The sequence below is a fragment of the Carassius carassius genome, chromosome 25 (genome assembly GCF_963082965.1).
Source record: "Carassius carassius chromosome 25, fCarCar2.1, whole genome shotgun sequence".
Classification (NCBI taxonomy): domain Eukaryota; kingdom Metazoa; phylum Chordata; class Actinopteri; order Cypriniformes; family Cyprinidae; genus Carassius; species Carassius carassius.
Genome location: NC_081779.1, coordinates 17,110,149 through 17,122,644, shown reverse-complemented (window position 1 = coordinate 17,122,644; position 12,496 = coordinate 17,110,149). Strand labels below are relative to the sequence as shown.

The 12,496-nt window shown below is 37.1% G+C and overlaps 1 protein-coding gene across 1 annotated transcript in view; it reads right to left on the bottom strand.

The window, feature by feature from the left end:
• LOC132104306 (CUB and sushi domain-containing protein 2-like) overlaps positions 1-11,050 on the bottom strand; it is a 318,325-nt gene extending 307,275 nt beyond the window's left edge. Inside the window, exon 1 of the mRNA XM_059509682.1 lies at positions 10,435-11,050. Coding sequence (XP_059365665.1) covers positions 10,435-10,618 — 184 coding nt within the window. The 5' untranslated portion in view covers positions 10,619-11,050. The remainder of the gene's footprint in view (positions 1-10,434) is intronic.
• Between the last annotated feature and the right edge of the window lie 1,446 nt (positions 11,051-12,496).

The window sequence follows — 12,496 nt, the reverse complement described above, 5'->3', positions numbered from 1 at the left end:
AAAGCCACTCTGCACAAACGCGTCTACCGTGTGTTGCGTTTTCATGTGTATTTCAGTATCTTACAGTGAAGGAGAAGTGAGCAGTGTGTCTTCTGAAAGTTTTCGATCCAGTCAGTTTTTTGTTCTGCGCGCGATGTTGGTGTTATATCTTTCACTTACATGTTATAAGTGAGTAAATTCAGCTGGATTAAACAAAAACTGTCTTCATTTCAGGCTGCAAAGCAACAAAATATGATTATTTTCAAAAGGGTGATTCATATCTATACTCACTGTATGTTCTCATCTTCTTCAATGTAACTTTTTAAAGACTGCTTTTAAAAAATAGACTTAAAATTCTTCTTTAGTTTGGATTCTCAAATAAGGGAATAAAAAAAAAGTTTTGGATTTTGTTAGATTTTGTTAACGAACATTCTTACACATTTCATAAAATGTTTCATAGATTCTTTTTCTCTAAGAAGCTCTTCATGAATCCATCTCCAGGTTCCTCACATGATTTGAACAAAGTGTTTATTTGAATGTATCGAGCTGAAAGGGAAAGTAAATGTATTACGTAACCTCTTAATGAAGGCTAAACCCCACACTCACAGCAGCAGGTAATGTATTTTCCTTGAGCATAGATTTCAAAATGCATTATGAAAGTAACAAGTGAATTGAGTTGACCTGCATTAATACAATGCTGCATAAATATTTAAGGCTCAAAAAAGCCTTTGTAGTATTAGTATTTCATCCATAATGCTTTATTGTTGTCTCACACAGTCACAACATCATGTGTGTTCGCAGTTATTTCTCCAGACATTCTGGCTGAGGCACATATTTAAACTCTTTCTGAGATCCCCGAGTCTTCAGTCTTATACAAAGGCTCTTTGCATCTGTTTAGTGTTTACCCAAAATATTGGTGGAGTGAAGTGAAGAAGGAGAGAGATGTTTGACCTTGTTTAACACGACTGCAGAGACCACCTCCAGAGTCAACCAGTGTTTGTTTTGCTGCCGCTGTTGTTTTGCTGCTACGGGGCTGCAACGCCTCGGCATGACACTTTGATAAATCGACCGCTGCCGTGCCGTACTACAGCAGGACAGCAGTCCTTCAGAGTGCCCGCAATCAGAGATCTTAGGAGGGAAGGGGAGTGGGAAAGGGTTGGCGAAAGCAAGAGGTGTGGTAACTCTGTATGAGCAGCTGGACTGAACTTTATCCACATCTTTAACAAGAAGTCAACACACTATCACCATGTTTCAAAACCAGAAAAATCTGGTTTGTTGACAGAGATTATTCCATAAAGCTTTTATATGTGTATGAATACATACACAGTATGACTTTGTAATCTGATGCCAAAGCACAGCTTTAGAACATTCCCTGGAATTAGTGTATGTCTTTGCGTGACATTGTTTGACAATAAATTAAGATTCTGATGAGAAATTACATTTCAATGCCTGTTATCTGCATTAAAGCAGATAACATGTTTTCTGTTCATTTATGCTCTCTTTTGCCATTATCCTCTTTTCAGCTTTTTCTTTAAACTCAGTACATCTGCTTTATTATCTCCAAATTCCAGCAGACCAGCGTGATGTCGACTGGACTGGAGTATTAGATCTTTACCAGAGACTGATGGATGGATGGATGGATTATCTACGGATAGACATATTTTCTTCATTATTTTAACTATACTTTTCTATCTATTAAATGTCATTTGATTTTTACCTAAAAGTTAATAGTTTGTAAACATTTTTCATGTATACTTATAAATTTATTTATTTTTTGTTAAATATATGGATTCTGAATTAGAATAGAAGTTAAATACTGCCTCAAAACATGACATTAAAATGCTACTGAATGAAAATTCAGTTCGCTGGTTTATTTTGAACAGTTTTGAAGAAGAAGAAAAAAAAACGGCTGTCATGAGTCAAGATATTACAACATGAAGCATGAATGAATTTATGAAGTGGTGAAGTCTTTGCTGATTGCATTTTAATTGTAGGAAGCAACTTTAGTGCAACTTAATTAACATTCATGAGCAAAGCGTTAACCATAGCAATATTTATAAATACTGGATTGTTTTGTTTTTCTTTTTTATGGTTAATTGATTGAGTATTTAAATGTCTGAATAAGAAAGCTTAACAAAACTCATGACGTTCAGTTAGTTCCAGGATTTTGTTTTAAAACATCAACAGTTTTGAATAAGAAAAGGATCTTGATTCCCAACTCCACAAATAAGTCATTATTATAAGGATTAAGTGATTTAGATTCTGTGAAATAATATATAAAGGAAGGAAAAATGTGCTGTGCATTGTGAATTGGGTCAGTACTAATTTCATCAGGCCACCTGTCTTCTTTGGGTATAATTTATATTTACCCAAAACTGAGATGTGACATGTAGCAAACACATCCAGTTGAAACCTCCCACTTCTAAAAAAGTTAAAGCTGAGGCTAATGCCTTGCCAACCATAGCAGATAATCTTTACAATGTCTGGAAATGCATTCCCTTTAGCTTTGCTGCCATAGCTCTGCTGTAAATTGGGCATCTAAGAGACAAATAGGTCTGACTCACCAGTTTTCATAAGCACTTTAAATCGATCATATTTCCTTTTTTCAAGGACCAGTGGAAAATGCCATTAGGCCCTGAGTTCAGTTACACCATACCAACAAGGCAAATGTGAATGGGGATTTCAAATATGCCAGCACAAGAGGAAAAACAACCTTAGTTCCACAAATCTCTCTATGTACAACCAGCTGCCTTCTAATGTGTCAAAGCATTGGCTGCAGGCTCCATCATATCTGCATTTACCGAAGAATGCCCGCTAATAGAATGGAAATTGGCAGCCTCAGCTTTCCTGGGTAAAACTATACATTATACTAATGTTTGCATGATGTGATTGTGGAGAACATTAATACAAAGGCAAATGCTGTGGAAGGAGGAGAAAATTTGCTCTGGTTTAATGAGGTAACATATTTGTTGTTTTCATTGGGTCAACAGACAATCGAAACAGCTGGAGTCAACATGACACTCCCATGTGCATATAGATTGTATAGTCTGAACTAGGCTTGACTTGTATGTGTGTTTACAGGTAAGTGTTGATTATAAAGTATATGTGAAGTACCACGACAGTCTGAACTAATTGCCCAAGGGGATTAATAAAGCACTCAACTCATCTAAAGTAAACTTGAGAAAGCAGAATGAGAAATACTGCTTTAAGAAGAACTAGGGTCACAGTATGAAATGGGCGTAAGCTCAAACACGTCTGTATTAAGTTCACATTAAATATACATTCACAGTGTCTATAGTGACTACTAAGATATGCTGTTGTGTTTGCATTAGGTTGATGTTTTAATACAGCCTGGAGCAGAAAATGATGTTGACCTGCATGTTAAAGTGACTTAGACATTCATTACATTATGAATATTACAGGTTTGTGTTTTGTTTCTTTGCTATTAGCAAAGAACGCTTTAAAATGGAATGGGTGGCCTCAATAGCTCAGCGTTTCAAAGAGATGTTCCTGACTGTGCAGACAGCACACACAAGGAGTGCATTTCAGGCAGAATTCAGTGCACTTTCAGCCCCATTACAGAGCTACAATGGCCCAGTGTTCAGATCTAACATGGGTCTTCAATGAAACTGGCTTTAGTCTGCTCCAGCCATCATAGCTTTGTGCTGTTAATCTCTCTGCCTCCTCCTTCTAGCACACAGTGAGCAACGACAGAGGGCCAAACCATTGAGGAATTACCGAATAATTCATGCTGCTTCTTTTTCAGGGCATAAAACTGCACAGCTAAGCATTGCGTTTCTTTTCTCGTTGATTGAAGTTGTGTCTGCAAACAAATTTGTTTAGATTCTCAGTAGATTAAATAAATCTACAGTTCCTTTTATGTGGGTCTGAATGAGGGGGTGAATGAATGTGGCCCTGTTTGTTTATTGTGCTGAGGCAGTATGAAGGTGTCCCCATGCCAATGGCTAAGACACAAGGGAGAAAGAGGATAGACTTTTAATGAAGAACTCTCTGTCGCCCCCCTCACTGACAGCCACTCTGATAAATCTGTCCTCCTCTCTTCAAGGCTGTAATTAATGGACTGAAAGGTTAAGATGATTCTAGGGGACTGCAGTCCAGAGGGGCCAAAAACAACAACAACAGAATTGATGGTGTTTAAAGTACATCCAGCTGGTTAGCATCCAGCTTTGTTTGCCATCCATGTATCACTGGATTGATGCTGTTTTTGTAATGTAATAATTGAGGTACTAGAGAATTAAAATTATCATACACAGAATGCTATTGATTGTCTCATACAGGTGAGGGTAATAACTCATGCTTATGGTTTAATTTTTTTTTTTTCAACTGTACCTTGAACTTAAATTGGCATAACAAAGTGAATATACGCACTCCGTAAACCTATATGAGTCTCTTTCTTCTGTTGAACACAAAAGAAGATATTTTAAAGAATGTTGTTGACCAAACAGTTTACGGCAGCCATTGACTTCCATAGTATAGAACAAAAATAGAATTCACTGGCTACCATCAACTTTTTTTGTGTGTTCATCAGAAGAAATGAATTCATACAGGTTTGTAACAAGTGGAGCATTGAGTAAATGATGATAGAACTTCATTTTGGGGTGAACTAAGAAGAATTATTTTCTGAACTGCTGAGTTGTTGACATTGATAAAACTTTTGGGGCATTCATTTAACTAATAATCCATAATAATAATATGTTGGAACCTAAATAAAGCCCCAAATATCTGTTTCAGAGTATGTTTTCCTCCCAAACATGGTACAAGCGACGACTGACAGGTGTGTTTGCAGTGACAGCGGTGCCACACTGACACAGATTAGAGCGGATAACAGGCTGCAGAAGCCGACACACTGCGACCTGACGGCTGTCTGCCTCACTCAGGTCTGTGTGTCTCTAAACACCCGTGCATACTGCCTATACCTCACTCTTGTTTTCTGTCCTGCGCTAATTCCCTGCTCTTTTTTAGTCTGTGTCCCTCCTTATCTTTTACCATCAATCCATTTAACTCGCCACTTGATTGTGTGTGTAAAAGACAGGGTGAATATTACATTCTATATGAGGAGAAAAGGTGGAAGTAGTCTGCAGTAACTAATGGCACCCCTCGGTGGAGCACTGCCAAATATAATCAAATTACAGTCCATTGTTTGTGATGCATCATGCCAAAGAGGAATGGAGGATGGAAGGGCAAAAAAGCATAAAAAAGCCAGTGAAAGAGAGAGGAGAAACAAAGCAGTTTCGAGTGGAGGAGATGTAAAATGATTAACTGTGTAATCTAATCACAGCAGATAAAAGATAAGAAAACACTACATCAAAGTTCTGAAGAGGACCTGAAGGTGACAAATAAATCTCTGTTGTCAGTCTACAAGAGATAGCGGCCACTCCACAACAGGAAGAGACCTACACATTTATATTCACTCAATGAAAAGCAAATAGATTGCTATACTATCACTTCTATATGCTCTCTATATGCTCACCAGTGCTGCATTTATTTAACAAGAATACAATAATATTTTTCACACTACAATTTACACTACAAAAGGTCAGTAAGGTTTTTAGTTTATGTTTTTTAAAGTCTCTTATGCCTACCAGGGCTGCATTTATTCAAATAAAAATACAGTAATAAGATATTGTGAAGTTTACAATTATTTTAAAATGCAATTTTCACCTGTGATCTAATATGTCTATTTGGTGTTCAAAACACATTTTTCTTATCGCTATCAGTGTTTCAAACATTTGTACTGATTAATTTATTTATAAATTTAGTTTTTCTGTTTTGGAAACCAAAGATTATTTGATAATTAGAAAGGTCGAACGAACAGCATTTATTTGAAGTATAATTATTTTGTAACATTATAAACATCTTCATTAATTCTATGGCTCTTTTAATAAATAAATAATAATAATAATAACTCTTACTGACACCAAACTTCTGAACAGCAGAGAACATTTTTTTTTGACCATCACACAAAAAAAAAATCCAACAACAACTTTACAATAATATGCCTATTTGTCACAATATACTCTATTTGCTCTAATAGAAAAAAAGTCAATCTTATAGCTGAAAACTACTAAAAGCATTTAAATACAAAATTCGCTCCATGCCAGTTTCAGGTCTCAGTGCAAATGTCAGGTAAATATATGCTTTTTTTTTGTCTTTTAACCCGGGTCATAGCTGTGTACCATAACGGAAGCCTACATGCATTTCACAGATCCAAGCTGAAAACCTTTTGATCCATAATAATTGTCATATATGTATATATATATATATATATATATATATATATATATATATATATTTTTTTTTTTTTTTTTTTTTTTTTTTTTTGCTGTTTTACATACAGAATGTTTCAAATTCCATACTTCTTGTACACTTTTTTTCCCTCAGTTTTGTGTTACAAACTGTGTCTGTGTTTGTGTGCAGAACTGCCTGTTCTGTTCTTCAATCTAAGCTTAATCAAAATCATTTCTGTTTTTTTTTTTCAGTGAACCCTGTGTAATAATAACTTGACCTGTTGTCTTCTACTTTAAAAGGATAATTCACCTAAAAATTAAAATTCTGCCATCATTTATTAATCCTCATATATTATTCTTCATACACTGAACAAAATTAAAAACTCAACACTTTTGTTTTTGCCCCCATTTTTCATGAGCTGAACTAAGACTTATTCTATGTACACAAAAGGCCTATTTCTCTCAAATATTGTTAACAAATCTGTCTAAATTGGTGTTAGTGAGCACTACTCCTTTGTCGAGATAATCCATCCACCTCACAGATGTAGCATATCAAGATGCTCAGCACAGGTGTGCCTAAGGCTGGCCACAATAAAAGGCCACTCTAAAATGCAGTTTTATCACACAGTACAATGCCACAAATGTCGCAAGATTTGAGTGAGCATGAAATTGGCATACTGACTGCAGGAATGTCTACCAAAAAAAGCTGTTGTCTTTGAATTGAATGTTAATTTCTCTACCATAAGCCATCTCCAAAGGCGTTTCAGAGAATTTGGCAGAACATCCAACCGGCCTCACAACCACAGACCCTGTGTAACGACACCAGCTCAGGACCTCCACATCCAGCATCTTCACCTCCAAGATCGTCTGAGACCAGCCACACGGACAGCTGCTGCAACAATCGGTTTGCATAACCAAAGAGTTTCTGCACAAACTGTCAGAAACTGTCTTAGGGAAGCTCATCTGCATGTTGGTTGTCCTCATCGGGGTCTCGACCTGACTGCAGTTCGTCGTCGTAACCGACTTGAGTAAGCAAATGCTCACATCCGATGGTGTCTGGCACTTTGGAGAGGTGTTTTCTTCATGGATGAATCCCGGTTTTCTCTGTACTGGGCAGATGGCAGACAGCATGTATGGTGTCGTGTGGTTGAGTGGTTTGCTGATGTCAACATTATGTGGGGTTATGGTATGGGCAGGCGTATGTTATGGACAACGAACACAGGTGCATTTTATTGATGGCATTTTGTATGCACAGAGATACCGTGACGAGAATTACAGAAGTATTAGTACAGAAATATCCATTTAATATGATGCCCATGAAGACACACATGTATCTGATGTTAACCGTAGAACATTCAAAGGAGGGAAACTTTTGGTGTACTGTTGATGTACAGGTAGCTGTGTAAACAAATAATCTCATTCCTTGCCAAAGGCATCCTTCAGCGCTTTGGGAGCTGCATACAAACAACAGACCTGTTTAGCAGTCTTTAACTTTAAAGTCTAAGCAAACAGATTGGCAGGTATTCATTTTCTTGGAACAGGTTATTATGCCTGCTTGTGCTATAAAAAGAGGATGGAGAGGAAAGAAGAGATGAAAAAGCAATGACATGAGAAAAACAAAGGTTAGCAATGAAAGTGACAGAATTTTATAGTGAAGGAGGTGTCTATGACACATAACACCATTTGAGTGTAAGTGTTGTCCCCTTTTGAGTGAACCAGCTTGTGCTGTGCTGTAAAGCTGTGCTAAATGCTCTGGTGGGAGCTGTCTGTGGTCCTAATTGGAATGCAGCTGGGGATTTTAACTCTATCAGAAGCCGATAGTTACATTCAGATGAAACATTTAGTGTTACGTTGTTCTCATTGTTATTTTGCACAAAATATGTTTAAAAATTCTTTATTTGCTAAGGCAGACTTTGAGTCTTTTGTGAAGGCAACCAGTGGAAAAGAGGCAATGAGCAGAGCTGGAGGGAAGCTGTCCGTGGTGCTGAAGTGTCAGAGAACACTAGTACCCATAAGCTGCTCTAAGCGATTTCTTCAAGTCTCCATTAAACACCTGTTACTGCTCAGCTGACAAATGTTTCATGCTTACATAGCACTGGACCTTGTTTCAAAACAAGAGTGCACAATTTCTGCTTGAGTTTCAAGGGAGCTTGACATTTTCTACCTAACCTTTCTAAAAAGTTACAAAATTATAGTATGCTCAAACAACCAAAGGGACAGTCCAAAACTGAATAAATGTGGCAAGTACCCTCCTACATGATGAAAAGATTTCTCTGCATCCTTACAAATTTTTGTGTTCAGTAGAGCCTTACACCAAGTTGCATCATGGAAATGCATTGGTTTCGTGACTTTGACCATTTTATGAAGTCAAGTGTTATCGACTATCAAAGATTCTGGAAAAGGAAAATGGGAATGAGCCAGACATCCATGATGATTAGTTGTTAGTGATATTGTTTGGCTAAAATATGAAAAAAATTGTCATGTCATTTCCTTAAATTAGTATTTTATAAGACTAAAAGGTCACTGTAAAAAACAAAATCGAAGAAAATAATTGCCATCTGGGACTATCAGAACGTTAGGCTGCATGACACATTATAACCATTTAATGAACAACATAAAAATAAGCATAAACAACTTTATGTTCATAAATTAAAACAAAGATAAGAATATATAGGCTTAGCTTAACCAAAAACAGTTTGTATTGGAAATGTTTATGCTTAAAACTATTTACATTTGAGTACATTTCGTGCAATTAATTGTATGCCCTCTTTTTTTACATGATGAGTTCAACCATGCCTCAGTAGCTGAAGAGGTATTCAGATTGCATGTCCTTCACTCTAGAAAAAAAAAAGTCCGTTTTATTTCACCAGTCATAGCTTATGCTCTAACACGAAAACTCTAAAAGGCTTCCAAGATATACTCGGTTTATTATTAAAGCACGAGAGACTCCACTGCCGGCTATGTGCAAGCAAAGCTATTCTGAAGCTGTAGTGCCGCTAAATGGAAAAAGAGGGAAACTGCTTGACGGCTTCGCAAACGCTTTCTGGACTCGGTTAAAAAAGCAGAACATTCTGCCCTTGATATAACTTATTAGACACCATATTATGTGTAATATTAAATGTCGACCGGCTTTGTGGATTATTTTACCACTTTTATCATCAAGTCGTAACATCAACTAACATTAACATCATGCTGTTCCAAACCTGTGTGACTTTTTTGTTATCTTCGCTTACGTGGAAGAGAAAATGGAATGTTAGAACAACAGTCACGGCGTTAAAAGGGAAACTACTGAATAAATCCTTTCAGTGAATATCTTTACATTTGGTTTTAGCTAAATGTGGGCTAAGAACCATCAGCAGTCTAACTGCAACTTCCATTCAAGGTAAATGATGGATGTGGGTTGGTTGGGAATCAGACCCACAATTTCAAGAAACGCGACAAATTGGCTAATGACTTGGCTGATGGAATGGACGGAGGAAGTAGCCTATATCCTATTATGGTCAAATAAATGTTGAAAATAGCGCAGAGTCAAAAACCTTTTTTTTTGGCTTGTAACACCCCCCACCCCATTCTCTCCAGCCTCCACATACGCCCCCCTTCCTCCCAAAATCACTCATTCACTTTTGGCTCCCACACTCACGATGTCTTGCGCCACAAACACACACACACACACACACACACACACACACACATACACATCATTCTTCGGAAATGGTTCGTCTACATGTTTATCCATTAATCAATTTTGCCTTAAAACTAAAGTACCATTTCTTGCGCACCCACCAAAAATCCAACATATTTTTCTGAGGTGTTATTTAAAGCATAATGGAACACATTATGTCTACATTGGGGCAGACCAAGGTTGGCAAGAAATAACACCAAATGCACTATGAAAAGTAGGCTACACAAGGCTGTTTTGCATTGAAATATGTTCACGCACAAATAAATGACACACTTGAATACAGTATGCACAGCCTCTTCATGTTATTGCCTGGAATGTTCTTGAGTCTTATGCTTATATCCATTGACGCCTGGTAGATCCGTATCAATAAAATGCACGACCCAACATTGCATGCCATGGTGTTGGCACAGAATTGAGAATGACAGCACTCCATCCACTTGTCGGGGTGAAAGTGTCGCATATGTAGCCTCCAAGAGGGTCGCGCTCACGGCAACAGGACCACATGCAGCATAACGGGAAACTCACCCTTAACCGATGCAGCCAGCAGCCCCAAATAGAAGAACAGCACCCCGCTCCAGTGATGCGCCTGTACTCCCACCTTCATTAGCGCAAAAATCCTTATACCATCCAGTTTCCTCGTCCCGTTATATGTACATCTGCACTCTGTCCTCACGAGTCCCGTCCTGTCAAGATTCAAAGAGGCGCGCATGGTAGGCTTTCTTTTTTCTTGTTTTCTTTTCTTTGCAGGCACGGTTATCAGATGGTTTTAAACGGAAGATTCACTTGGTGTCGGCGCTGAGAAAAATCCCAGTGCATGGAGACTGGACCCTCGCAGCTGGACTGAACCATCTCAAACGAGCCGCGGGGTGAGCGGATTCTAATAGACGCGTTCTCTCCTAAAACCTGAAGAGCTGATCATGTGAACTGTGTGGTGTCTTCAAGCTCTCAAGGACGTTACAGTCTGGAAAGCGATTCAAACGGATAATGCGGCATTCGCCCTACATTCCCCCACGCGCGTTTAAATTTAATTTCGAATTAATACAACGCTGAAAATCCACGTGTCCGTCTTTCTCCCAGTTCACTGTAAGAGCGCTAGGATACACTCGCTGTCAACGCCTCGTGGAAGTTTACAGCCATCATCACTGTCATCACCTCTGGGCTCAATGTTTCAAGACTTAAGCAAATGAAATGAAGCACGAGATTGCAGTACGAGCTCTTAACAGCTCTCTCTCTCTCTCTCTCTCTCTCTCTCTCTCTCGCTCGCTCGCTCCATCACTCTCTCACCTTTGCAAAGGTGTGCACACAACATAAACAATAAAATATGATTGTAAGAATGCATAGAGCACAATAATATAATATAATATAATATAATATAATATAATATAATATAATATAATATAATATAATATAATATAATATAAAACGGGAAAAAGTGAAAGAAAAACGTATTGTTTTGTAAGAAACACAATTTGCTGGGAAGCAATCATAATGTGTAGCGAATATCACCATAAGGTGAAATATCAAAATCACTAGGTATGTAGTTAAGACCCACAAAGTGTCAAGATTTTAAAAACTGCGATGCCTCGAAATATGGAAAGCTTAAACGTTGTTTATATAAACGTTTTGTTTTAAATAAAACAGCAACAGTGTGAGATATTTTATTGTTTTTATTCATATTTTAAAACAGGTTTTATTTTTTATTAGCCTATAATAGTTTTTACTTTAATCTTACCTTTAATCGTTTTTATCTTTTTTACCTCATATCATTTGGTCACATTTATGTAGTATTTATGAATTTTATTTCAGTTTTAGTTTTAGTTAATTTTAGTAGCCTACATCAAAATAAACTGAATTAAAATAAGAAATGTTTTAGAAATGTTGAAGCTATAGGCTACCCTCTATTTCTATTCTAACTTGTTTTATTTATAAAGAAAGAAGAGCCTCTAACACCACTATTCTCTATTATTTGTCTAAATAATTTATTATATATATATATCTATCTATCTATCTATCTATCTATCTATCTATCTATCTATATATATATATATATATATATATATATATATATATATATATATATATATATATTTATATATATATAATAAGTGTACTGTTAGGAGAAGCCCCGCCCCCGTCCTTATGTTCATCCTGTTTATATTTGAAATTCAAAAAACTAAATTATCATTGAGGTCTGAAAATGTGCATCGTACTGGAGACAAAATAAAAATGTAAGTAAGACCGTGCGATAAGACATCTAGTACAAAACCTCAGCGTTTTTGGGATGCATTAGGACCATTTCTCATGTCAGTGTGGATTCACTCCTGTACAGGACAGTCTGGACAGAGTCTGCGGAAGAGTATTAAAGCGCTTTGCTCTGGCCAACAAGGGAGTTTGGCCGCATTTACCAGAAAATACCCATGTGTTTGCAGATGAAAACGGTGACACCAGAAGCTACATAACCAGAGAACATGATGGCAGTCTATCCACACAGTACGTTATGGCAGCATATTTTTTTTTTCTTATGTGTAAAAATTGTCATTTTGAGAGAATGTACACTGTGTGTGAGAGAGTGTTAGAATATAATATT